Source organism: Phacochoerus africanus, chromosome 11, assembly GCF_016906955.1.
Source record: "Phacochoerus africanus isolate WHEZ1 chromosome 11, ROS_Pafr_v1, whole genome shotgun sequence".
NCBI lineage: Eukaryota > Metazoa > Chordata > Mammalia > Artiodactyla > Suidae > Phacochoerus > Phacochoerus africanus.
Genome location: NC_062554.1, coordinates 8,025,284 through 8,053,030, shown reverse-complemented (window position 1 = coordinate 8,053,030; position 27,747 = coordinate 8,025,284). Strand labels below are relative to the sequence as shown.

At 47.6% G+C, this 27,747-nt stretch overlaps 1 protein-coding gene across 1 annotated transcript in view; it reads left to right on the top strand.

The window, feature by feature from the left end:
- The window catches only part of P4HA3 (prolyl 4-hydroxylase subunit alpha 3), a 40,335-nt gene that overhangs the window by 9,410 nt on the left and 3,178 nt on the right, over positions 1-27,747 (top strand). Inside the window, exons 4-10 of the mRNA XM_047753545.1 lie at positions 4,324-4,473; positions 8,567-8,618; positions 11,359-11,522; positions 11,923-12,099; positions 17,135-17,199; positions 20,152-20,311; positions 24,146-24,208. Coding sequence (XP_047609501.1) covers positions 4,324-4,473; positions 8,567-8,618; positions 11,359-11,522; positions 11,923-12,099; positions 17,135-17,199; positions 20,152-20,311; positions 24,146-24,208 — 831 coding nt within the window. The remainder of the gene's footprint in view (positions 1-4,323; positions 4,474-8,566; positions 8,619-11,358; positions 11,523-11,922; positions 12,100-17,134; positions 17,200-20,151; positions 20,312-24,145; positions 24,209-27,747) is intronic.

Sequence of the window (27,747 nt, the reverse complement as noted above, 5' to 3'; positions counted from 1 at the left end):
CAGGGATCCAACCCGAGTCCTCATGGATCCTAGTTGGGTTTGTTATCGCCGAGCCACAGGGGAACTCCTTTTTCAGATTGAAAAAAAAAAAGAGTTCACATGTCGCTGATGAAAACCCCACCCCTTCCCTTCTCACTCCTCCCCACCCTTCTGCTCTACCCTTGCCCCAGGTTCAGGGCAGCCGCTGTCCTCGGCCTTATGGTAAGTGCCCTTGAGCCACTCAGCACCTTGTATCTGCAAAGTTAAGTTCATCCTTTGCTACTGCTGCGCAGTATCCTGTTGTATGAGCACCACAAACTGTCTCTCCAGGCTCATGCTGATGGATGCTAAGGTTTCCGGCATCAGCTGGAATAGAGCTGCTGTTAATGTTTCTTCCTCATTTTATTTTATTGGAGTATAGTTGATCTACAACGTTGTATTAGTTTCAGGTGTACATTCTTTGGTAAGTCTTTCCTGTGGACATTTGTGTGCATTTCTCTTGATGAAATAAATACCTAGGCGTGGTACTGCTGGGTCCAAGAATAACTTTAAACAGTTATCAGCATGTGGACAAATATGTTTCATTTGCATGTTCCTACTCCGCCCCCCCCCCCATGGATTATGTTAAAGCAGATCATTCTTCCTATTTTATGAAATTCTTTTTTTTTTTTTTCTTTTTTGGCCACCCCAACAGCATCTGGAAGTTCTTGGGCCAGGGATCGAATCTGAGCTGCAGTTGGGACCTGTGCCAGAGCTGTAGCAATGCTGGATCCTTAACCCACTCTGCCACGGCGGGAACTCCCTATTTTCTGAAATTCTTTATTGTCTAGTTCTACTACCCACCCGGCACGTCTGTTGACTCTTGTTCGTATCGATTATTTCCTGATATAGTTTATCATATTTGATTGTGCGCTTATTTTTAGCAGGACCTTTTCCTCCCTAAGAGACTCTTTCTGTGCAGAGCAGTAGGACTATCCCTTCATAGTTTTGGATTTTCTTCTTCCAGCTACTCTGGCGGGATCATTAGCTTTAGATCCTTTTCTTCCCCTTATATTAACCCCCCGTGACTTATTTATTTTATACGTGGAAGTTTTTACCTTTTGACCTCCTTCACCCGTTGTACCTACACCTTACCTCTGGCCTCTGACAACCAGTCTGTTCCTGGTATTTAGGGGCTTGAGTGTTTTTATTTGCTTTTGGTTCATTTGTTTCTGGTTTGTTTGTTTCTTTTTTAGATTCCACAGGTAAGTGAGACCATATGATAATTGTCTTTCTTTGTCTGACTTCTTTCACTTAGCACAATGCCCTCAAGGTCCAGAGTTCATTCTTTTTCATGGCTGAGTGTATGGATATGTACCTCTGTACACATTTTTAAAATTCATTCATCCATTGATAGACACTGAGTTTGTTTCCATATCTTGGCTATGAGAATAATGCTGCAGTGAATGTGAGGGTATATCTTTTGAGTTAGTATTTTCATTGTCTTTGATTTTTCTTTTTCTTTTTTTTTTTTTTTTGTCCTTAATGCCTTTTCTGGGGCCGCTTCTGCAGCATGTGGAGGTTTCCAGGCTAAGGGTTCTAATTGGGGCTGTAGCCGCCAGCCTACACCACAGCCACAGCAACGCGGGATTTGAGCCGAGTCTGCAACCTATACCACAGCTCACGGCAACGCTGGATCCTTAACCCACTGAGCAAGGCCAGGGATCGAACCCGCAACCTCATGGTTCCTAGTCGGATTCGTTAACTACTGAGCCACAACGGGAACTCCTATTTTCATTTTCTTTGGATAAATACCCAGAAGTGGAATTCCTCGATCAAATGGTAGTTCTATTTTTTTAATTTTTGAACTGTTTTCCATAAGAGCTGTGCTGATTTACTTTCCCAGCAGCAGTACACAGGGGTTCCCTTTCTCTACATCTTCATGAATGCTTGCTGTGTCTCATCTTGTTGCTGAGAGCCGTTCTGACAGGTGTGAGGTGGTATGTCATTGCACTGGCCTTAGATCCATTTTGATACTGATTTACTTGCCTATTCCTTAACTATATGAATAAAGCAAACTTAAACCCAAAACGCATGTGAAGCATAGGCTCAAGGTTGTGAATATTCTACAGAAACATTTACATTTCTCCACACAGATGCCAGACAGAAATAAACCAACTGTCTTATCTCCTTGTGCCAGGGGGTAGACGTTTTTCTGGTCATTCTTTTCCATAAGGTGTATTTTTTCATGGGTTTCAGTTTTATGAGTGTGTCTTCCAATTCCTGGGTTTGAGAAAGTCTGTGGAAGGCTCTTATACTGTCCTCATATGGGCATTCTAACCTAAGGTTACGAAATGCCAAGTTCATAGGACTAACACCCACCCCATTGTAGGCAGCTTCAGCATCTGCTCATAAGTTTATTACTTGGATGTTCAGCTCCTTGTTTGTTTCTGGTACCTGGGTATTTCCCAGTCTTTCTTGAAAATACATAATAAAATGCATTTTACGCTTTATTCACAATTTCTGAATCTTTATGGCTGGAAGCATTCCAGTTATCTCAGTCTACCGTAGTGCTGGGACTTAAAGCTTCTCACGAAGATCTTAGCTAAATAAATTATTAACTTAGCAGAAAAAGTTCAGTCGTTTTTTTTATTGTTATTCATCAGCTCAGTGTTTTTACAGAGAGGAAACTTAAGAACCAGAAAGTTAACACAGCAAGCTAATGCCTCCTAATAGCTTACAGACCTGGGATGGGAAAAGACGTACTGTTAAGGCTGCAGAGTTGCTCTAGCTCGAGGTCCTGCCTTGTTTCTCTGCCTGCTGGAAATTAGACTTGAATTAGATCATTTTGCAGAAGACTGTCCACATCCGTGACTTTATAATTCCATGTTGTCTCCAACATCAACTTCCAGGAAATTCCACCTTGCAGTTCTGGTATTCTAGTTAACTGCAAGCTATTAGGAGGCAGGAGCTGTATCGCGTGCATGTTGCCATATTCCCTGGCCTTCGACATTTAACATAGGACAGGTCCACTGAGCTCTTTGTACCTTTCCCATGTCTACTTTATCATGGCTCTAAGGGTATTATGCCACAATTACTGGTTTACTCACGTGCCCCTTGATTGATTGTAAGCTCTTAAATGGCAGGAACCACCCGGTGCATTATAAATACTCAGTAAATATTAAATACATAGGGAGTTCCTGTTGTGGCTCAGTGAGTGATGAACCCAACTAGTATCCATGAGGACGCAGGTTCAATCCCTGGCCTTGCTTAGTGGGTTAAGGATCTGACAGTGCTGTGAGCTGCAGTGTAGGTTGCAGATGCGGCTTAGATCCCAAGTTGCTGTGGTATAGGCCCTCAGCTAAAGCTCCTATTCGACCCCTAGAATAGGAACTTACATATGCCATGGATGCGGCCCTAAAAAGCAAAAAAAAAAAAAAAAAAAAAAATTAAAATTAAAAAATAATAAACAAATGCATTTAATCCATTTCTTACATTACTACCAACATCTTCCTAAAAACATGACATTCACAACTCCAATTAGCTTATCCCACATTGCCTTTCTTTTTCTTTTTCTTTTTTCCCTTTTAGGACCATACCCACAGCATATGGAAGTTCCCAGGCTAGGGGTCAGATTGGAGCTACGGCTGCCAGCCTACGCCAGCTTACACCACAGCCAGAGCAATGCCAGATCCGAGCCCCATTTGCAACCTACACCACAGCTCACAGCAACACCGTGAATCAAACCTGCATCCTCATGGATACTAGTCAGGTTCGTTACTGCTGAGCCATGATGGGAGCTCCCACGTTGCCTTTTTATGTCATTTCTTCCTTCTTTTCGCCTTAGACTATAGCCACAATATATTCCTTGAACACATTCTGGCTTTGCCTTCAGTGTCTGTCATTCTCTCATCTTAAAATGCCCTTCATCACAATCTCTGCTCATTGAAATTCTTTTCCTTCTTCAGGGAAGGCTTATCTCAAGATGGCACTTCTTCCATGAAGCTTTCTGAGATTCTCGGGTTTCCTCCCCTTTCTACGCCTCCACAGCACATCCAGCATCATGCCCTCCTGTGCAGTATTATAGTTATTTGAGTTCATGTCTCTCATCTCTCCAGATGAGATATTATATATCTTAATACATTGATTTATTTGATCCAGTGAATTTTATATCTAGAGTTGTACAACCATCATCACAACCTGATTTTTGAACCTTTCCATCCCGCTTGATACACTTCATTTAGATGCATTTGAGAGGAAACTTGCATTTTCTCGGGTTCCAAAGACCCTGCACTCTTTGCGTTTGTCATTTCCTCTCTCTACCTGTGGACCTGGGCTTGAGCGATGGTACGTATGTCCCTGCAGGTGGCCTATGACATGGGGGATTACTACCACGCCATTCCGTGGCTGGAGGAGGCGGTCAGTCTCTTCCGAGGCTCTTACGGAGAATGGAAGACAGAGGACGAAGCAAGTCTGGAGGATGCCTTGGATCACCTGGCCTTTGCCTGTTTCCAGGTAGGGGAGTAAGTGAGGCTCTCTGCTTTCATCACAACAAGTGTGATGCTTTATATCCGCTTTACAATTTTCTAAGCATTTTCATCTTCCCAGTAGGAACTCATGTGAGTCAAGCAGGGCAGTGGTTTGATTATTTCCATATTTTTCATGTGAGTAAACTGAACCTCCAAAGAATTCCTAACTTACCGCAAAGGTCACAGAGCTGGGCTTGGAGCCCAAGTCTGTCTGGCTCTTAGGCCGTGCTCTTTCCAATGCATTTGCCTACTTTGAAAACTGTCATGGCCCTTGTAGGAGGTGGTCTCTCCCCTACAGCAGCAGCAGCTGCACTGACAGATGTTTAATAGGTTCCTAGTCAGTGATACTCACTGGTTTGCACTTTTAACAATTCCTTTTTTTTTTTTTTTTTTCTTTTTAGGGCCATACCTGCAGCATATGGAAGTTCCCAGGCTAGGGGTGGAATCTGAGCTACAGCTGCCGGGCACAGCCATAGCCACAGCCGCAGTCACAGCAACGAGGGATCCAAGCCACATCTGTGAGCTACACCACAGCTCATGGCAACACCGGATCCTCAACCCACTGAGCGAGGCCAAGGATCAAGCTTGCATCCTCATGGATCCTAGTCGGGTTCGTTAACCGCTGAGCCACGAAGGCAACTCCTGCACTCTCAGCAATGCTTAACTGCTCGCGGATGTTATGCCATGATATTGCCGACGTGAAGGAAGAAGTTTGTTATCCTCTCCCACCTGCAGCCACGTCCAACCGTGATGTGAGCAGTGCCCGAATTCAGAGCTGACGTCATTGGTCCAGAGCACCAGCTCAGTGCCTCCTTCAGGTGTTGGGGTTTGGTTTTTTGCTTTTTTGGTTTTTTTTGGCTTCGCTGACCTATGACGTGTGATGCCCCTTAGGGAAGCTCATTTCCCTACATATGGGAGCTGCCATCCTTTGTGTAGTCAACCTTGTTTCCTACCAGAGTTGTACATTCTTCAAGAATAGACTGAGGGGGGAAAAAAAAGAATAGGCTGGAAAAATCGCTACAAAGCCAGTTCCCTAGAGTTTCCAAAACTAATAAACTCTTTCTGCTCCATACATTCCTTTTTCTTTCCCCCTTCCTCTGAGAAAAGCGGGGGGATGATGTGGGTGGTTCAAACCCATGTGCTGCTGCCAAAACAGATTTATTCCCAGGGCAGCAAAGGGTCCTGTTTCTCTCATGGAAGTTCCTGGTGAGTGGCTCTTTGTTGTAACATTTCCAGGGCGCCCTTCCTAATCCTCCTGCTTCCTTCCTGCATATTAAAGCTGAAATAGAATCCCTATGAGGCAGCAAAGGGCGAGAAGAATTGGATTTTCCAAGAAGGAGAAAATGGAGAATTGATGTGGAGACTTAGAAGATTAAACTAAGGCAGCTCGCCCTGAAAGACAGAGTTTTAAGTACAGTACCTGATGAATAGCTTTGTTTTTTCCCCGGGGTGACTTATGATGACTTAGACTTCTCCTCCTGGAGACGCTCCCTTTCCACAGTCCTGCCTTGTCTGGTAAATTTTATGCATCTCACTAGGCTCAGATCAAATGTCACCCATTTTATGAAGTCTTCTTATTTCTCTAAAGGCTCCTCAGACACTCCTTTGTGCTCTTACAGTGCTTTTTTTTTTTTTTTTTAAATGCCACAGTAATATAAGATACTGGCTGTTTTTGTTTTATCTTTTTAGGGCCACACCCGCAGCATATGGAGGTTCCCAGGTGAGGGGTCAAATCAGAGCTGTAGCTGCTGGCCTACACCTCAGCCAAACCACAGCCACAGCAATGCTAGATCCTTAACCCACTGAGAGAGGCCAGGGATCTTTGTTCTCGATATAGGATAAGTTTGTATTATGATAAAGCCCTTGGGTTTTAAAAATGTGTAAATTGGAGTTCCTGTTGTGGCTCAGCGGGTTAAGAACCCCTCTAGTATCTGTGAGGATGTGGTTTCAATCCCTGCCCTCGATTAAAGGACCTGGCATTGCCGTGAGCTGTGGTGTAGGTCATGGATACAGCTTGGATTCTGCGTTGCTGTGACTGTGGTGTAGGCCGGCAGCTGTAGCTCCAATTCGACCCCTGGCCTGGGAACCTCCATGTGCCACAGGTGCAGCTCTAAAAAAGACCAAAAATAAAAAATAAAGGGCAGGAGGGAAGGAAGAGGGGGAGAAAGGGAGGAAGGGAAAACACATGAAAAATTGTATTTTAGTTCTCTTCATCTCAAAAGGGTTTGAAGATCTATAATCCTGAGTTACTATCTGACATTATAAGATATTAATAGATTACTTAACTCTCCCCCTGGTAAGCAGAGAACAGAATAATTCATGATATTAAATAATTAGAAATGGTCTGTGTGCCCAACACTAGCATGGTGGTTAGATGGTCTGTGATAGAGCTTCTAGATGGAATACAATACAGCCGTTAAAAATGCTCTCTCTTGTACACTCACGTTCATGGCAGCACTATTCCCAACAGCCAGTAGGTGGGGAGCAGCCCATCAACAGATGAACGGATAAGCAAATGTGGTGAATACTTACATCCAATGGAATACCATTCAGTCTTTAACAAGAAGGAGATCCTAACACCTGCTACAGCATAGATGAACCTTGAGGACATTACGCAAATAAACCAGTGACAAAAAGACCAATACAGTGTGATTCCATTTCTCTGAGGTGTCTAGAATAGTCAGATGTATAGAGACTGAAAGCAGAATGGGGCTTGCCAGGGGCTGAGGGCGGGGGGACAGTGAGAGTTGTTTCATGAGTAGAGAGTTTCAGTTTTGCAAAAAAAGATGAAAAACCTGGAGATTGGTTGCCCCACAATGTGAGTATATTTACTACTATGGAACTGTACACTTAGAAATGGTTAAGATGGTGAATTTATGTGCTTTTTACCACAGTGACAAATAATAATTTTAAAATGCTGTCTCTGAAGACCGTGTGAAAATAGGAGAAGTGCTCCCAATTACACTGCAGGGGAAGCACTCAGGATGAGAAAGCGTGTAAGAGCTGTGACTGCAACTGTGGGAACACCGCGTTCCCCAGGGTGCTTGAAGCGCCTGCGTTTCAGTGGGGCGTTCTCTGCCCCGCATTTCTCATAGGTCTTAAAGTAAGTTTATTACTGCTTTTATCGTTAACGTGAGTTTTTAACACGCAAAAGTAAAATGATGAGAAGGCAGTGCAGTTGCAGCAGCTCATCATTATTCCACAGCACCCAGAGCAGGACCACAGCCCACCCACTCCCTGGCTTCTGCTCCTCAGGTTTGTCCGGAAAGCCCCTCTTTACTTTGACCTCCTGTAGCCCAAGGCTGGATGGCCATGCAGTCATTACTAGGCAGTGGGAAGAGTCCAGGTTTAGTTCTTCCTTTGCCTTCCTCTCACTAACTTCATGGACTCTCAGAAGTACTAAGCCTTGGAGTTCCCGTCATGGCTCAGTGGTTAACGAATCCAACTAGGAACCATGAGGTTTCGGGTTCGATCCCTGGCCTTGCTCAGTGGGTTAAGGATCTGGTGTTGCCCTGAGCTGTGGTGTAGGTTGCAGACGCAGCTTGGATCCCACGTTGCTGTGGTTCTGGTGTAGGCTGGTGGCTACAGCTCTGATTCGACACCTAGCCTGGCAACCTCCATATGCCATGGGAGTGGCCCGAGAAATGGCAAAAAAGACAAAAAAAAGAGAAGTACTAAGCCTAGAGAACAATTTATATTTTTAGTGGGGTTTTTATAGTGCATATTCAGTTTAATAATAATATATAACAAAATAACCACACTGTGCAACTTCATGGTTTGGCATGCTTTGAAAGGTTTGAGGTCATTTTAAGGAACTTTATTTTCATTTATGTTTCTCCCTTCCCTGGTAAGGGTGGTAATGAGTCATTTGTAATCTGAGGAGACCTAATTCAGGGCTGCAAATCCTGAATTAGGACAGAGAACCTCTAACAGTCTAGTCTGTCGCTCATTTCAATGAGTCGTGCTGTCTGATCTTGGTTAAGACAATTTTATAGCTTAAAGAGGTCCATGGAATGGTGGCTCAGAGGAGATATCCTCAGTGCGGATAACTCTCTTTTCCTTTCCTTTCTCTTTTATAGGCGGGGAATGTTTCGTGTGCCCTCAGCCTCTCCCGAGAGTTTCTTCTCTACAGTACGTAATGTTGTAAGATGACCACAGGTCTGATTTACCAGGAATTCCCTCCTGCTCCCGGCCTTTAAAATCCCTGCAAATGAAATGGTTCCTTTGTTTGTGTTTGTGTTTGTGTTTTTTTGCTTTTCAGGGCCGCACCCGGGCTAGGGGTCGAACTGGAGCTGCAGCTGCCAGCCTACACCACAGCCACAGCAATGTGGGATTCAAGCCAAGCCACGTCTGCAACCTACACAACAGCTCATGGCAACAGTGGATCCTTAATCCACTGAGCGAGGCCAGGGATCGAACCCACATTCTCATGGATGCTAGTCAGATTCCTTTCCATTGCACCACAGTGGGAACTCCCCAGCTGTCTGTTTTAATTTTTCTAATTTTATAATCCAAGACACATTTCTGATTTGGATTCAGTCTTACCTACTGATCAGAGTGCATCGGGGGAATTTCTAAGTCAGTTGGAAAATGCTAAGAAAAGGATATCAGTCTGTCCCTTTCCTCCTCACCCCATCCAGGCACATAGATTAGTGTTGCTTCAGTGGGGAGGAGTCCTCAGCGAGGAGCCAGTAAGCAGGTTTCTTCAGGGGCATTTGAAGGCCCAGGTTTGGGGAGCCGACCTGGGAAGGAGTGCATCAGTGAGAGCTATGGGTCCACGGAGAGGGTTACACACTGGCTGCTCGCAGAAAGACAGTGATTCTTCTCTTTAAACCAGACTTTGCTCTGCAGACGTCCTGCCCAGCTGGCCGCAGGGTTCAGCCTCAGCCCTCTTCAGGCAGTGCCTCACCAGGGTTACACTGGGAGGGCGATTTGCTCGCTTCGCTCTGCTTGGACATTTTTGCCTAAAATTGTGGTGGTAGATGGTTCCCCAGGTTTTTCTTTTAGTGATAATTAGATACTAAAGGAAGATACACAATCAATGTTGTGTTGTAACAGTTATTAAGTGTTTCATGTAGGACTTCACAATTGTATTTATCACCTTTTTTTTCTTTTTTTTGTCTTTTTGCCTTTTCTAGGTCCGCTCCCACAGCATATGGAGGTTCCCAGGCTAGGGGTCGAATCGGAGCTAGAGCCGCTGGCCTACACCAGAGCCACAGCAACTCGGGATCTGAGCTGCGTCTGCAACCTATGCCACAGTTCACGGCAACGCCAGATGGTCAACCCACTGAGCAAGGGCAGGGACCGAACCCGCAACCTCATGGTTCCTAGTCAGATTCGTTAACCACTGAGCCACGTCGGGAACGCCTGTATTTATCACTTTTTAATGAATCTTTTTAGTACTGCCACTCCTTTCCGATAATTTGGCAAACAGTGGGATAAGGAAGTAGGTGTATGGTCTGAAAAGATGGGGACAGTTAGTGGTCCAGACAAATTGACAACCCAGCCCCCCTTATTTCTTTGTGCTCGATCTGTTAAAATGTCCACCTTTCCCAGAGAACCCAAATTGTGCCCTATTATAGGTGAATAAGTAAGTCACAGCCAATGGAGATTCCTGGTTCCATTAATGGCTCTGCAGTATTTTCATTGGTGTTTGGGGCTCATCATTTCCATTCCCCCAAACTTCATTTCTCCTCTAGTTAAAAGAGGATGGCCAGTTCTTTCTCGTCCTTTGCCAGAACGATGGACATGGTGAGGAGGTGGGGAGAAGCACATGGAGACCCTCAGAAAAAGACACTTTGGGAGCCTTTCAACAATTCAGCACCTCCTTCGGAGATGCATTGACAGGCGTCTGCAGGGGCCAGCAGGCCATGGGTAGCTGCCAACCCACAGGGCATCTGCAGCCAAAGGGGGCACAGACAAGGCTGAAAGCTCTGGTGGAACCCAGCCTAGAACCCATACTAAGTCTTTTCCCATACTGCTCTGCTGGGTCTAGACCAGTTAGGGATTTTGAAGGGTCTAGGAGAGTTGGGAATAAATTAGCTTTCAATTCTCCAGGAAGGGATAGATGGAGTCTCTCTGGACCTCTCTTTCATACTCTTCTTTCTTGTGTTTTATTGTAAGCAGTTAGTTAATGTGTCTCTTCTCCATTACACTCTGAACTCTGGGAGGTTAGCTTCTAGCACGGTGCCTGGTACCCCGTAGATGTTCCCTGGAAATTTATGGGACGGATGGGTGAATGAATGAATAAATGAGCGAATGATTGAAGCTTCCTCCCTGCACCTGAAACTGACCATCACACTATCCTGCAGCTGCCTCCTCGTGATCCCTTGGTCTACGAGCATCAAGTACCACTTCTCTTCCCCAAGTCCTTCGTGTTTTCAGATCTACCAGGCCCTACTCAATCTTTTAAAAAAATTTTTTTTTTGTCTTTTTTAGGGCTGCACCCATGGCATATGGAGGTTCCCAGGCTAGGGGTCCAATCACAGCTATAGGCATCCCATGTTGCTGTGGTTACAGGGCCACAGCAATGTGGGATCTGAGCCATGTCTGTGACGTACCTCAGAGCTTACAGCAACGAGGGATCCTTAACCCACTGAGCAAGGCCCGAGATGGAACCTGCATCCTCATGGACACTAGTTGGGTTTGTTAACTGCTGAGCCGTGACGGGAACTACTCAATCTATTTTAATACCAGGTGCTCTTCTGGGAGTGGGGGCCTTATAGCCTCCTGTGCATGGACCTAGGGAGTTAGTTGTTCAGATGTCCAGTTGCTGGTCCTGGGTGACAGTCAGGCTGTAGGAAACTTTGGCAGCACTTCCCGGGGCCACTGTTCATTAATGCATATTGTTCCCTGCTCTGATTTCTTCCAGGCCCAGATAATAAGAGGATGGCCAGGAATGTCTTGAAATATGAAAAGCTCTTGGCAGAGAGTGCCAGCCAGGCTGTGGCTGAGACTGTCATCCAAAGGCCCAACATACCCCACCTGCAGACCAGGGACACCTACGAGGGGTTATGTCAGACCCTGGGTTCCCAGGTAGGATTTCTCAGAGAAAGAACAAGGAGGCATGGGCGTGGTTAGAGGGAGAAAAGGTAGAATTGGGCCAATGTGAGGGGAAAGGCGGAGGCATTAAAAAACATAAGTAAAGCTCATTTGGACAGCATCAGCATTGAATTCTGAATCCCCCAATCCAGGCTTTTAATGCTGTAGTCCCCTAAATTGATTTATGCTTCAAGACCCTTCTTCTTCTTCTTCTTCTTCTTTTTTTTTTTTTTTTTTTTTTTTGCCACACCTGACACATGCTGAAGTTCCAGAGCCAGGGATCGAACACAAGCCATAGCAGCCACCTGCACCACAGCAGTGACAATGCTGGATCCTGAACCACTAGACCACCAGGGAACTCCTTCTTTCAGCTGATTCTTGTCTTTCCTTCCAGCCCACTCACTACCAGATCCCCAGCCTCTACTGTTCCTACGAGACCAGTTCCAGTCCCTACCTGCTGCTCCAGCCCATCCGGAAGGAGGTCATCCACCTGGAGCCTTACGTTGTCCTCTATCATGACTTTGTCACTGACGCCGAGGCTCAGAAAATTAGAGGGCTTGCAGAACCGTGGGTGAGTGTCCCCAAGGCCAGCCAAGAACTTCCTTTTGTTTCTTAACCTGCCTGGCGTTCAGAAGTGTGAGAACTGGCAACCTGAACAACTAGATACATCATTGTTCAGGAGTTCAAAATACTAACCATTACCATAAACTCACCAATGCTGAAAAAATCACAGTAGTGGTTGCCTCGGAAGGGAGAGAATTGGGCTGAGACAAGGTCCCAGGGGAATTCCTGGGGGTGTTGAAAATGTGTTCTCAATATCATCCTAGGAATATAGAGTACATGGCTGTGTGCGTTTGTCAAAACTCAGCAAATGGGGAGTTCCCCAACTAGCATCCATGAGGGTGGAGGTTCGACCCCTGGCCTTGCTCAGTGGGTCAAGGATCCAGCATTGCCGTGAGCTGTGGTGTAGGTCGCAGATACGGCTCAGATCCCGTGTTGCTGTAGCTGTGATGTAGGCCAACAGCTGCAGCTCTGATTGGACCCCTAGCCTGGAAACTTCCATATGCCGCAAGTGCGGCCCTAAAAAGCAAAAGCAAAAAAAAAAAAAAAAGTCAACACAGCAGATGGAATTCTTGAGATCCAGGCATATCATTGAATGTAAATTTTACCTGAAAAAAATTTTAAAAACTGCCCCCTATAGTCATTCCACGTGAGTGGTAGAAGAAGAAAAGGGGGTGACATGACTGGTGCGAGGAGCAATATGCCAGTGCAGAATTACCCAGTGGAAAGACTGTCTCTCTCAGCTTCATTGTTAAAGAGCAGCCAGAGGCCCAGCGAGGGGAAGGGACTCGGGTAGCGTCACACACATGCTAGGGCCGGGACTTCGAGGGGCTCTGCGGGCTGCTCTGACCGTCGGCCTTCGCGGATTAGCTCACACAGGCTGCGCTCTGTTTGGGGACCAGAGGTCGTCCTGGTCCCCGCACCGCAGGTGTGTCCCGGGCTCGCTGGAGCCCCGCCCCGACGCCGGGACCCCGCCGATGAGCAGCCCCTGCTGGGAACGCCCGGGTCCCTGGGAGGGAAAAAGGCAGAGACGGCAGACTCTGAGCTGACTCTTCAAGCTCCCGCTTGGACGAGCCCGGTGTGACTTCCACCCCCGTTTCCAGCCTGGTGAAAGCCAAGGGTGCGCCCCCACCGCGGTCGGTCCGCGGGGCCAGGGTGTCTCCCACAGGGAGGGCCCTGCCAGGGAGGCGCCAAGCTCGATGCCGATGGGAACGAGCTCAGTCCCCCCCGGGAGTGTGGCAGATGTTTAGAAAAGGCCCCGGTCGACCTCACCCCCGTAAGCGTGTGGCCTCTTCACAAAGGGCGCCTTTGGCGGCCGCAGACCCGCTGTGCCCAAGCAGACGCCCTGCCCTTGGTGGCTCCCCCGCAGCCGGGCCTCACTCATCACACCGCAGGGTGTGTGCCAGGCACTTCGCTGGGTGCCGGGCTGTTCCAGGAGCTTAGGTGTTCCTCCCTCCCCTTAAGCAGCTTCCTGTGCTGTCCTGGGGGGCGGGGAGATTGTGCGACAGCAGCACAAAAAGGGGCGCTTCCTCTGAAGGAGAGGCAGTTGGGTGAAGAGCAGATGGGGGCGAGGGGAAGAAGGGAAACTGAGGGCTTCCCTGTGGATTCCTCAGAGGGCAAGGGGCACAGGGTGCTCCAGGAAGGCAGACACTCTGTGCCCGGGCCTGCTGGGCAGCGGGTTCAGGAGGCCGAAGTGTGCAAGGGAGCGGGTGGAAGGGTGTGGGGGATGCGGCTGCAAGGACCTGCCATGCTGGGGAGTTGGGCGTTACTCCAAGGGACAGTTTGACACCGGAAGAGGGCCCTGAGCTGTCTGCAGATCTTGAGGAAGACTGGACAGCAGGCGTGGATTGGAGGGAGAAGAAGAGCAATAAGCATCTTAACTAAAAGCCCTTCAGAGAAATCTGGAATCTTTGTACAGAAGGTTTTTGAAGCGATTGAACATCCACTGGTGCACTGAAATGATGTATTTCCAGTAGCGCTGGCTTCTCAGTGAGCCCAGGCAGCCTTTGCCCGCAGCTCCTTTTTCCTCAGAACAGCTCTGTTGCTGTGGCAACAGGACAGGCCGGCCCCCTCGGAGATGCTCACTTAATCCCTTGGGGCCAGGTCATCCCCTTGGCACACACGGACCCTGCCACACTCCCTTGCCCAGGAACAGCTCTCTGGGGTTGTGGATCCGCGTCTGGGCTTTGGCTCGCCCTGGAATGAGCCTGGGGGCGTGTGGGGCCTGAGCCGCCTTGTGGCTTGTGTTGAATTTCTCTGCTCCTGTTCCCTGTCCGCTTCTGAGAATGCTCTGCCATCATCTTCCTCCCCCATGTGCATCCCAGCCTTCCTTGAAGACGCGGTTGAAACCTCAGACCCCCTCAGCCCCCTCGCCTTGGCCACTCTGGCCACTTTCAGAGGATCTTTCAGGAGGAACATTTTTTTCAGAGCACTTTTTGGGGCCACATGCAATAACCTCTCTCTCCTCTAAACTCAAAGCTTTCGTCTCCAATTATTTGGCACTTCCATTTATCCTGCTGCTTATTATTGTCTGGTGTCACTAGCAGTTTCATGGCTTAGCATCCTATCCCGCAAGCTAGGCTGTAAACTAGCAGGGATCATATGTTGCCCTTGAAAGGCCTGACTCCACATCACGCCCTTTGCAGCCAGAGTGATCTGCACAGGGTCGCAACTGAGTCAAGCCCTTGCTTATACTCTTTAATGGGTCACTTTTGCTCTCAGCTCCTTGGCCTGGTTGATACCCCACCCCCACCGCATGTCTCCCTTCCACAGACACCCCGGCCGCACTCAACAACTTGCAGCCCCATGAACAGATCGGCTCTCACTGGCCTCCCCACACACTCTTCTTTCGGCCTGAAACTCTCTTCCCTTGGCCTCTTCTCACCGGAGTGACTCCAGTTGTTTTTGGGGCATCCTGGACCTTCCTGTCCTTCCTAAGAATGGGCTAGATGCTCCTTCTCTGTATCCATAGCTCCCTGTACTTGGGTCTGGCTTCCTCCATTGTATTTATAATGCCTGGCATAGGCATAGCCCAGTGAACAAGCAGTATTTGTCCCCCTAGATGAATGACTTGGAGGTGACCAGTAAATAATTGTTAAAGGGGGAGCTCCCGTCGTGGCTCAGCGGAAACGAATCTGACTAGCATCCATGAGGACGCAGGTCTGATCCCTGGCCTCACTCCGTGGGTTAAGGATCTGGCATTGCTATTGAGCTACCGTGTAGATTGCAGATGTGGCTCAGATCTGGCGTGGCTGTGGCTGTGGTGTAGGCCAGTGGCTACAGCTCCGATTTGACCCCTAGCCCAGGAACCTCCATATGCCGCGGGTATGCCCCCCCCAAAAAAAGACAAAAAATAATAGTAATTGTTAAAGGAATTTAGTGCAGTGTGGCTCCTTAAAGGAGGGGAGGGCAAGGTGGAGTGGAGATTGCCTAGGATTTGTTTTTAAACCATTGATCTTGTCCTAAAAGAACAGAAGGGACTGTCTCTCGTTGACGCTCCCCTCCGCGAAGGCCCTGGAGAGGCCGCTGGGAACAACTGGCAGAGGACAGGGGAGGCAGTACCAGTCACTCGCCGGCTGAGAAGGACTCCTTGAGTGTGTTGTTCACCTGCTGCCGTTTATAGCTGGGGAAACGGGTCCCGGAAGGGAACAGGCTTTTCCAAGGTTGGCCACCTGCTTCAGCAGCAGGAACAATAACACTGTAGAAGCCCCCGAGCGGAGGAAAGGTTTCCGTCTCGTGCCCTTCAGAGCCCCGTGTCTACTCGGACTGCGTGTGAAGCGCCAGGGCTGGGTCTTTGTGTTTGTTCACTTCTGGGTTCATTTCACCCCCTTTTTTTTGGTCTTTTTGTCTTTTTAGGGCTGCACCTGCAGCATATATGGAGGTTCCCAGACTAGGGGTCCAATCAGAGCTGTAGCCGCCAGCCTACACCACAACCATAGCTACGTGGGATCCGAGCCGCATCTGTGACCTACACCACAGCTCCTGGCAATGCCAGATCCCCAACCCACTGAGTGAGGCCAGGGATCAAACCCGCATCCTCATGGATGCTAGCGGAGTCGGCCAACTGCTGAGCCACGATGGGAACTCCCGTTTCACCCATATTGAGCACCTACTCCCCACCAGGCCTTCTCTGCACCCTGGGGGTACAGCACTGGCAAAGGACCAAGGCCTTGCCCTCGTGGAGCTTACATTCTGATGACAGAGGCAGAGGCAGACAGGCATCCTTATGTAATTAAAATAATGCTTCTCTTTCTGCCCCTGGTATAATACTTTCACTATTAGAAGCCACTTTATTTAAAAATAATTAAAAATTTATATCCAGACATTCAGAACAAAATAGAAACATTCAGTTAAATTAGTGACTTCAAACCTGTTTGGTTGGTTTCTCCCTATAACCAAGGCAGCGGCAAGCAAAATAGATTTTGATTCTCTCTAAGGAGGGGCTTTTATTGGAATTGTTCAGAAGGTGCAGGCTGCTTCTGAGGATGGAAAGTGTCCTGTTGCTGGGTGTTCATTTAATTTGACAAACACTAAGTCGAAATTTAGCTTACCATCAGCCAGGCCTACCAGACCCAGGATATAAAGATGAATGAGCAAGAGCCCTTGTTCTTAGAGAATTCACAGTCTTGCAGATGCAAAAGGGATTCAAAATCACTTGTACTGCAGTTGAACAGACTTTTTTTTTTTTTTGGCCACAGCATGTGAAAGTTCCTGGGCCAGGGATCAAAACCAAGCCACAGCAGCGACAACACTGAGTCCTTAACTACTAGGCCACCAGGGAACTCCTCAACAGACTTTTCTGAATGCTTACTATTTGCAAAGCTAAAGGTAATTTTCAGGTTTCGGGTTTTTTTTTTGTGACTTATTTTTGTATATTCAAGATGTATAGCTATCACTAAATTAGTAGCATGTGCGAAATATCCTTTAATTCCGGCGGAGTGGGTGATTGTTAGGTTTATGCTAAGAGAGGGGCCTTTCGGTGGAAATGAGAGCCCTTCCCTTTGCATTATCACCACTTGGACTTCCTCTTACATCCTTCTCCCCAGCTGCAGAGATCCGTGGTGGCATCGGGCGAGAAGCAGTTACCAGTGGAGTACCGCATCAGCAAAAGGTGAGAGGGGAGGGGCCTTTCCTCGCCAGGGACTCTGGTCACACCTGCTGGCCGCCCTCGGGCAGCAGCCAGGATGCCCCTGGAGAACCTGTTCTCCATCCCTATGTTCTTGTCGAGAGGGAGCAGTTTGTTTTCTTTTATTATAGCTGACTTACAATGTTCTGTCAATTTCTGCTGTACAGCAAAGTGACCCAGCCTTAGACATACTATTTTCCGTCATGTTCTATCCCAAGCGACTAGATATAGTCCCCTGTGCTACACAGCAGGACCCCATTGCTTATCCACTCCAAATGCAATGGTGAGCATCTACTAACCCCAGACTCCCAGTCCCTCCTCCATCCTCCCACCCCCGGCCCAGGCAACCACAAGTCTGTTCTAAGAAGCAGCAGTTTCCACTCCCCTCCCGCAAGGGCCTTTCGCCGGTTGTTACATGGGTCTGAGGACTTAACTAGGAGGCCGTTGGGGAAAGACTTGAAAAAGCTCCTATGCCCTCGATCAGAAAATAAGCCTGTGGTCATTCTCCTACCCAGGACTCTGCTTTTCCAGAGAAAAAGTCCTGTCTCTGGAATTTGACTTTACAGCATTCCAGCCCCACCTCCTGACTCATATTCAGAGCACGACTTGCCACCCTTCAGGCAAGGCAGCTGGCCAGATCCTCTGGATCTGATGCCCTCTCTAGAGGGGCAGATTCCGTTGTGAGGGCCCAGCTATAGTCCCCCCTGCTCCATCCCTGCTCACCCCCACCGAAGCCTTGGTTTGTGCCGTAAGGACAGGACAGATGATACGGTCAGAGGAGGGTCCCCACGGAGTTGGGGATGATGATGGCATCTCTGGGGAGAGGCCAGACCTCAGGCTGGGTGGATGGTTTTGTTGTCTGGGCAGTGAGGTGAGTGAGGAAAGCTTTGATTCAGAATCATTTGGCTTGACGTATTTAGTCTGGTACATGTGGGGACCTTTTTTACATGGGAGTTATTTTCTCAGCTTTGAAAGGTCCAAATAACCTCAGCTTCATTGCTTTTCTAACCTTTCTGACATTGCAGTGTCGCAGAGAAGTCAGCCTCCTACTTGGAGGCATGGCTTTTAGGGGAGTGGGTGGTATTCTCTTTACCTTTCAGGAAAGAAGCTGAGGCCTTCACTGCCTCCCTTACCTCCCCGACCCACCACACTGCCCGCCCTTGAATTTTGGCTCTCTCCTCACGGCTTCACTGGCGCTGGTCCCTCAAAGGTCCCTAGTGAACCTCTAGTCACTAAATCATGTTCCTGCCCACAAACCTTCACTGGCTGTTATCCACGAAGACTAGTTTCCTGACCACAGTGTGCTCGGCTTTCTGCAGCATCCCCCGAGCCTCTGCTTCTAGCCTGATTTCTCATTGCTCTCTCATAAACCACATGCTTTTGCATCAGTACTCAGTATGTATTATCACCCCTCCACACCTGTGTTTAGGCTATTTCTTCAGCCTTTTCCATTATATGCACCCTTCAACGGCCTACCTGTCCATCTTATTCAGTGCCCCAGAATTAACATCTCCTTCCCCTGGGCTCCCCAGCACTTTATTTTAAAGGCTGGTTCTCAGAGTTCCCTTGTGGCTCAGCAGATTAAGGATCTAGCATTGTCACGGCTGTGGCTCTGCTTACAGGCTCAGGTTTGATCCTTGGCCCAGGAACTTCCACATCTGCAGGCACAACCAAAAAAAAAAAAAAAAAAGATTTGTACCCAGTTATATTGGTGTATATTTGTGTGTCTTCTCTCATGAGCTCTTTGAACACAGCAGCTTTGCCCTGAGTATCTGTAAACATTGAACACAATAGCTTTGTCCTGAGTATCTTTGTGATTTTATTTTATTTTTTAATTTTTTTTTCTTTTTTTGCCTTTTTTTGAGCCGCTCCTGCGGCATATGGAGGTTCCCAGGCTAGGGGTCCAATCGGAGCCGTAGCCCCCGGCCTATGCCAGAGCCACAGCAACTCGGGATCCGAGCCGCGTCTGCGACCTACACCACAGCTCACGGCAACGCTGGATCATTAACCCGCTGAGCAAGGTCAGGGATCGAACCCGCAACCTCATGGTTCCTAGTTGGATTCATTAACCACCACGCCACAGCGGGAACTCCATCTTTGTAATTTTAAAAACCCACAGCACAGGTCTCTGAATGTACTGCATGTGAAAGAATGAGGAAATTGACCCATCACTTACAGCGCAAAGAGGCAGTCTTCCCTGACATGCCCACGTGCTTCTCTTCTGAGCCCTCATCTTCCCAAGAGGCTTTCTGGCTCTGCTTGGGGCGCACCTCCTCACTGCCCAAGGACCTATAACCAGATCCCAAATCCTCCACGTTGTCAGAACCTCAACAAGACATTCAGGAAAAGAGACCGAACTTTTGTTCTTTGGCCTTTGACCTATCCTGGTTCACCTTGGAGTAGAGCAGAGGAGCAGAGATTTTTTTCTCTGTTTTGCAGGAATCACTAATATTCAGCTTACAAAGCATCTTCATCAGCATCATCTGTCACAGTCTTTCTAAGTCCGTGTGTAGATGTTATCATCCCCACTTTATAGATGAACACGCTGGACCTTAGAGAGGTTGGAGGTTAAGTGCCTGACGTAGGGTCACAGAGAGGAGCTGAGACTGGTCTTGCGATCTGATTCCTAAGCTTTTCCCACGGCACCCAGGGCCTGGCGATGTAAGCCTTCACTCTTCACAGCACCTAGGACAGGGTCTGGCCTTCAGTAGGCCTCAGAGAAAGTATGTTGAATGAATGAACTTGTGAATGCTGAGACAGAGCACAAAACGGACTGGGCCAGTTAAGAGGAGTAAGGAGGTAACGAGGGATTCATGTCTCTCTTCCTGCCCCCTTCCCTCCCTTCCTCCTGGCAGTTGCCATTCACTCGTTCAGTCAAGGATATTTAGTCATTTCTGGCATCGGATTGCTGATGCTCCAATCTGTGGTGTGTTTTAGCGCCTGGCTGAAGGACACTGTTGATCCAATGCTGGTGACCCTCGACCATCGCATTGCCGCCCTCACAGGCCTTGACGTCCAGCCTCCCTATGCAGAGTATCTCCAGGTGGTGAACTATGGAATTGGAGGGCACTATGAACCTCATTTTGACCATGCCACGGTAACTAGGGGGTCAGTGACCGCTCTTCTGGGGTAGGGAACAAGGGTAGTATTTATTTCTCAGAGGCAGAGCTCTTCTGGGGCCCCCAGGGAGTACGAAGTAAAATCTTAGAACAAAGTTTCTTGTTCTAGGCAGATCTGAAAGCCTTGGTTTCAAGCTGATTCCTGCTAACTCATCTTCTTATATTACTACCCCCCCTCTCCAAAACCTGCTCATGGGGAGAAGAACGTGGCCTGCGATGGAATCTTCTGTCTTGTTTCACTTGGGGACTTCCCAGTGAAGACTGTCCTTCCTGTCATGGTCTGTGCACGAGGGTCAGAAAAAGAATTTTCCAAATTCCAAGCAAGGTGAAGAAAGGACAAATTTATTGAGGCAAGAGACACTGTTAATGCAGCAGGCTGGCTTCTGATAATCAGGGAGAGCATGGTTGTGTCTGTTTTTATAGCCCAGAGACGAGGGAGAGAGAGGAGGGGTCTTACCATACACTTGTTGACCTGCTGACTGGCTGGGGGAAAGATGGGGGTCTTCTGATACCCTTGCTGGTTGGTTAGGGGTGTATAAGGCCCCTATGGGGCAGAGTGAGACTTGGGCCACATACCTTTCCTTGTAGGAGGCAGGAAGGAGTAGTCCAGGTTGCTGGGGTGGGGAGATCCTCAGGAATATTCTAACAGTGAGACAGGTGGGATGATAAGGGTATGGTAATTCTTCTCTTGGCTGGAGGCTTTTTGAGCTTTATCTCTGCGGAGAGGCCCTGAAGTTCCGTACTTCCTCTGATCACTCTCCTTCCCTCATGATCTCAGCTGCCCATCTTTGCTCATGGGGAGTCAGCAAATAATTTTTGAGGATTAAAAAGATCTCCCTAAAATGGATCTGTATATTCAACTGAAACTTTATCAAAATTACAGGAGGTTTAGAAATTAACAAGCTGATCATAAAGTGTTTATGGAAATGAAAAGGACTTAGAACAGTCAAAACAATTCTGCAAAAGAGGGAGTTGCCATCGTGGTGCAGTGGAAACGAATCTGAGTAGGAACCATGAGGTTACAGGTTCTATCCCTGGCCTCACTCAGTGAGTTGAGGATCTGGCATTGCCATGAGCTGTGGTGTAGGTCGAAGATACAGCTTGAATCTGGTGTTGCTGTAGTGTAGGCTGGCAGCTGTAGCTCTGATTTGACCCCTAGCCTGGGCCGTGAGTGCCGCCCTAAAAAGACAAAAGACAAAAAAAAAAGAAAAAGAGGAATAAAGTTGGAGGACACACACTACTTGATTTCAAAATGTAATGTAGAGCTACAGTAATCAAGGCAGTGTGGTATCAGTGTAACCACATAGGTCTATGGAACAGAATAGAGAGTCCAGAAATAAACTCGTACTTTGTGGTCCATTGACTTTTGACAAAGGTGCCAAGGAAATGCAATGAGGAAAAGATAGTCTTTTCAACAAATGGTTGGGCCAGTTGGATATATATCAACGAAATAATAATAATGATAACAACTTTAGACTCACATACAAAAACTAACTCAAGGAGTTCCTATCATGGTTCAGTGGGTTAAGATTCCGATTAGTATCCATGAGGATACAGGTTCAGTCCCTGGCTTTGCTCAGTGGATTTAAGGATCCAGCATTGCCTTGATCTGTGGTGTAGGTTGCAGACACGGCATGGATCCTGCATTGCTGTGACTATGGTGTGGGCCAGCAGCTGCAGCTTCAATTTGACCTCTCGCCCAGGAATTTCCATATGCCACAGATGTGGCCCTAAAAAGAAAAAAACTAACTCAAAATGGATCAAGGACCTGAATGTACAATGCAAAATTATAAAACTTCTAGGAGAAAACGTAGAGAAGAATCATTGTTACCATGGGTCAGGCAAAGATTTCTTAGATAGTATACCAGAGCATGATTTGTGAAAGTGATAAACTTGAATCTCATCAAAATTATTTTAATTTGCTTTTCAAAAACAACATTAGAAAATGAAAATATATGCCACCAACTACGAGAAATCATTCACATCATTAAGGACTAAATCCAAAATATGTAAAGAGCTCTTACCTCTCAATAAGACAACTCCATTGTAGGTCAACTATACTCCAATAAGATTTTTTTTTTAAAAAAAGACAACTCAATTTTTTAAATAGGCTTATTTGAATTATTACTTTGAATAGGTTAATAATCAAATAGATTATTTGAATGAGCACTTTACCAAAGAAAATAAATAAATGGCTAATAAGCACATGAAAAGATGTTCAACATCATTAGGGAGATTAAAATTAAAACCACAGTGAGAAGAGCTGCACTCGTATTAGGATGATAAAATAAAGTTTTAAAAAAAGATCATATCAAATGTTGACAAGGATGTGGAGGAACTGAAACTCTCAGACGCTATTGGTGGGAATACAAAATAGTACAGGCCCTTTAGAAAATGATTTGGCAGTTTTTGGCCTATGATTTTACTCCTAGATATTTTATCCAGGAGAAAAGAAAATATATATCCATACAAAGATTTGTACAAGATGTTTACAGCAGCTTTTTAATTTTGTAATAGCCAAGAATGAAACTATCCAGAAAGTTCATAAGTAGGTGAATAGATAAATAATATCTTCTGTGTCCACACAATGGAATACCACTCAGCATTAAAAAGAACTGGAGTTCCTGTCATGGTGCAGTGGAAACAATCCAACTGGGAACCATGAGGTTGTGGGTTTGATTCCTGGCCTGGTCCAGTGGGTTAAGGATCCGGCATTGCTGTGAGCTGTGGTGTAGGTCACAGACATGGCTCGGATCTGGCATTGCTGTGGCTCAGGCGTAGGCTGGCAGCTGTAGCTCCAATTAAATCCCTATCCTGGGAACCTCCGTATGCCTTGGGTGTGGCCCTAAAAAGCAAAAAATAAATAAATTTTTTTTTTTAAAAAGAAATGAACTATTGATACATCCAACAACAGAGATGAACCTTAAGAATACCATGCTCACTGAAAGAAGCCAAACACAAAAGATTACATGTTTGTGATTATATTTATGTGAAATTTCTAGAAAAGACAAAACTATAGAGACAGAAGCAGATCAGTGGTTGCTCAGAGTTGAGGTGGCAGTGAGTAAATTGAGCTGATGGAGCTTTTTTTTCAGCTGATGCAGCTCTTTTAAAATTGGATGGTGGGAATAGTTGCACAACTGTTAAAATTTACTGAAACCGACTGAAAAATAGTCTTACAGTGATTGAATTTTATGGCATGTAAATCATATCCCCATTTAAACTGTTCTATGATGAAAGAGTATGTCACTTTGGCAAATAATTGGAAACTCCAATCTTTCTTTTTTTTTTTTTTTTTTTTTTTTTAGGGCCGCACCTGCAGTATGTAGAGGTTCCCAGGCTAGGGGTCAAATCAGAGCAGCAGCTACTGGCCTCCACCACAGCCACAGCAACACGGGATCCGAGCCATGTCTGCAACCTACACCACAGTTCACGGCAACACCGGATCCTTAACCCACTGAGAGAGGCCAGGCATCAAACCTTCATCCTCGTGGGTGCTAGTCGGGTTCTTAACCCCTCAAGTGCAAAGGTACACTTGAGCCCTCATCTAGTATTTTTACTACTGACAAGCAGTTTTGTTTGGTTAGTATACAATCCACTTATAAGAGTATCTAATAAATTGCTAAAAGAAAAATAAAGCATATTGAATAGCTGCCAGCAAAATGGGCACATTTTTTGACCAGGATGTAGCTCAAGGCTGTGTGCTTTCCATGACACCCCCCATTTTTCTCCTCCCTATATTATGGGGGAATCCTGGCTGTCACGCTGGTGCCATCTGAATGAAATGACGATGTGTTTTATTTTTGCCTCAGTCGCCATCCAGTCCACTGTACAGAATGAAGTCCGGGAACCGAGTCGCGACATTTATGATCTATGTGAGTCTTGCTCTGGAGGGACCGGGGCTGCTTCCTTTATGACTGTTTATCTCTTCTATTTGATGATTTGCAAAGCAGTGTCAGATATTGACTTTATCTGATATTCACAGCACAAAAATCTCCAGGAAGTGTGTGAATTTCACAGGGCAGTCTTGTTGGGCCCTGTGGGGGGTGTCAATAAATACAGGTCCGCTCCCGCCCTCCATGTGACCTTGTCCTCGGCAGCGGTAGGATGGGAGGTGGGCCGCACCTGAACCCCACGAGGAGGGGTGGGGGGATGCGAGAGTCTTGCTCTTGCAGGAACCACAGACTAGTTGGTGTTGAACGGCATGGACCTACAGGCGAGGCTGCAGGGCTGTGAGGGGAGGGAGAAATAAAGCAGCTGAGGTGCAAGAGGGGAGAACAGAGACGCCGCCAGAGCAATTCAGTAACTGTGGCTCTTTCATAGGTAGTGAGAATTTTCTTCCTTATCTCCTCGTAAATTCTTTAGTAAATCTACATATCTACATTACCCTCCTTAAAAATTAAATTGGCTTCCTTTCCGAATTTCTTAACTATCCCACAGGACCTGGACCCATTTGGTTTTTTTTGTTTTGTTTTGTTTGGTTTTGTTTGGTTTTTAGGATCGAACACGCGGCATATGGAGGTTCCCAGGCTAGGGGTCGAATTGCACCTGTAGCCGGATCCAAGCCGTGTCTGCGACCTACACCACAGCTCACGGCAACACCGGCTCCTCAACCCACTGAGCGAGGCCAGGGATTGAACCCGCATCCTCCAGGACACTAGTCGGGTTTGTTAACCGCTGAGCCACGAAGGGAACTCCAGGACCCAGTCTTTATTACCCCCCCACCCTCTTCCCTCCAGATCATGTGGGTTTACCGCCTCTGTGGACAAGTCATACTTTCAAACATCTGTCACTTAAATGCTAGGAGGTGTTTTACTGTTAAAAGAAGGGATGAACATGCCCAGTAGTAGGGCTCTGCACAGCACCCTGCAATGAAGGCCTGGTTCCAGGCTCATTAGAAAGACTCCCCCCGCCACCCCCCACATCCCCCGCTTAGTGCTGCATCTGGTCTCCACGTGCAGCAGGAAAAGATCCCGGAGCTGGCACTCCGCAGTCCTTAATGCTCTCATCCCAGCACCTTTCTTCATGTGGCTCGGTTTTAACTTTCTGCAGGACTGGAAGGCTGCCACTGCCAGTGGCGTCTGGCCTCTAGTGGTCTTTCTGGGCAGGCTGACCCGGCCCAGAGGGCTGGCTGACGTCGGCACTCTGGGCAGGGGTAGAGCTTGAATCAGCAGCTGGCATGTGTTTGGTTGATGACTCAAGCTGGCATGGGAGGTCGAAGGCAGTGAAGAACATCGATGGCAACCAAAGAATAGGATATCTGGGGGCCAGTGTTGCTCTGGTCTTTATCCCCAATACCTCCGGCAGCTGACACCCTGATTACGTAGGCCCCGTTACTGTGGGAAGTGTGGCACAGATGTAAGAGCCCAGCAGTTTTAAATGGTAGGGTGTGTGTGTGTGTGTGTGTGTGTGTGTGTGTTTCAAGCATCTGAGGCAAAATGGAATGGAACACATTTGGGATTCGGAGTCAGTCGGCCCATTGCTGTTCTGCCGCTTCACGCCTGGCCTCAGCACAGATGACATCAATTCTTGAGCCCGTCCGCTTCCCCTCCACCTCTTCACGGGGCGTCAGGAGGACCCGCTGAAGTGATATTCGGGGATACTCTCCGTGAATTTCATCTGCTCTGTTGCTGTCGTTGAATCCCATCAGCGGGCATCAGCATCGTGGGACCCAGGACGTGCTTGGTTGTGCCCAGTGTTTTCATTTTCAGGTTGGGGTTAAGACCGTCGGAAACATTTCTGAAGAGATGAGATTTGCGGGGGACGTAAGAGTAACACTGTAGGGAGAAGAGAAGCTTTAAGAAATGGGGACTGGGTTGAAATCGGGTTAGTGATTTTCCGCTCAGACCGGACAGAAGATCAGTCCTGATACAAGAGAGTGGCAGGTTCCCAGAGGGTGGACTTCCCTCCCTCCTCCAGTCCCACGGGGCATGGGCGTGCCCCGCTCCTGAGCTCGTTAGCACACAGCTCAGATCCCCTTTCCACTTTGTCGGCTAAGCCCTCCCTTCCCACAATGCTGTGCCACCACAGGAAGAGGACTCAGGAAGGTCTGGCCCCTTGTTCCATCTCGCTGACACCCAGAGTGGCTGCCAGCAGGGGTGTGAACACACTTGTCCAGTTTGTTAGTTACTTGGACACCAGGAGCAAATTGTTGCTCTTGTTGCTGTTGCCAAAGGGCTACAGGGGGAGCCAAGACGTGCAAAAAATCACCACTGCCTCTTCCAGGTTCTGAATCACCACGTCCGTTCAGTTGCCTTTAACAAGCGCCAGCATCCTCGCACACGTAGTCCTTGCTCTGCCACCCAGGTGAACAGGGTGGGATCTGTGGGTGTTTCGGCCGACAGCCAGGGTGGGGGTAGGACGACAGTGAGAATGCAGTTCAGCGGTACGTCTAAACTATTCGGTATTTGCATGTACTTGCAACCCCGTCATACTGCTGCTCAGTCTCTTTGCTAAGAAAACCGTCTAAAACACAAAAGTGATTGAATTCATTGAGAGGTTCGAAGAGTTGGTTAGAATAGTAAACCCGGGAAACGACCTGAAGTTCAAGAGGGTCGCGTACCGGTGAGGAGCAGGGCTGAGCTGTCCTCCAGCTCCAGCCCCGGCTCCGTCCCCGAGGAGTTATGTGGCCTTTTGTAACCACTTCGTCTCTCTGAGACTCGGGTCCCTCGTGTGCAGGAGACGAACAACCCTAACTCATCGGAAGAAGCAAGGAGGATATATTGGTTGTGAGGAATAAGTGATGGATCCGAAAACAAATCTCCTCAAGTTACGTAAACGCTGCTGTGATTCTAGACTATTCCGTGGTGAACCTCTTTAGCTGAGGTCACCTAGAGAGGGTCTGGTGATCTGGGAAACACCCCAAAGGTACCAGCTGCAGTTCCTGTGACGCCCGCTTTCAGCAGCAATCATTGTACCTAAGCAGTGCTCCGTGAGCCACTGGGCCTGGTCCAGTCGTGGCCTGTGAAATCCATTTAGTGGATCTGGTTGGCACTGAAGAAACTTGAACTAGACTAGAATGACATAAAATGGACAATAACAGGGTGTGTCTCATATGGTCAGAATGTTCTATGCAACTTGTACTTCAGGGAGGGGTGTGTGTGTGTGTGTGTGTGTGTGTGTGTGTGTGTTGGATTGTGCTGCGAACTGTATTTCTCCCCAAGGGTCTCAAAAATTTCATCGACGTGCAGTAACCCTCCATGAGGATTTTAACTGGAGGGGTGAAGACGGGGGCTGTGTCTAAATATCCTGGTGAGCACGGACGTCGCCGAGTACACAGCGCTCTCGGCGCCTCAGTCGGTGCCTGTCTTTCCAGGAGCCTCTCTCCCCGCCTAGAAGGAGGGGCCCCCGCGGGAAATTCGTGCAGAAATGGCAGCAGATGTCGGGTGGGGCGGAGGCGGCCTCGTTCACCTCT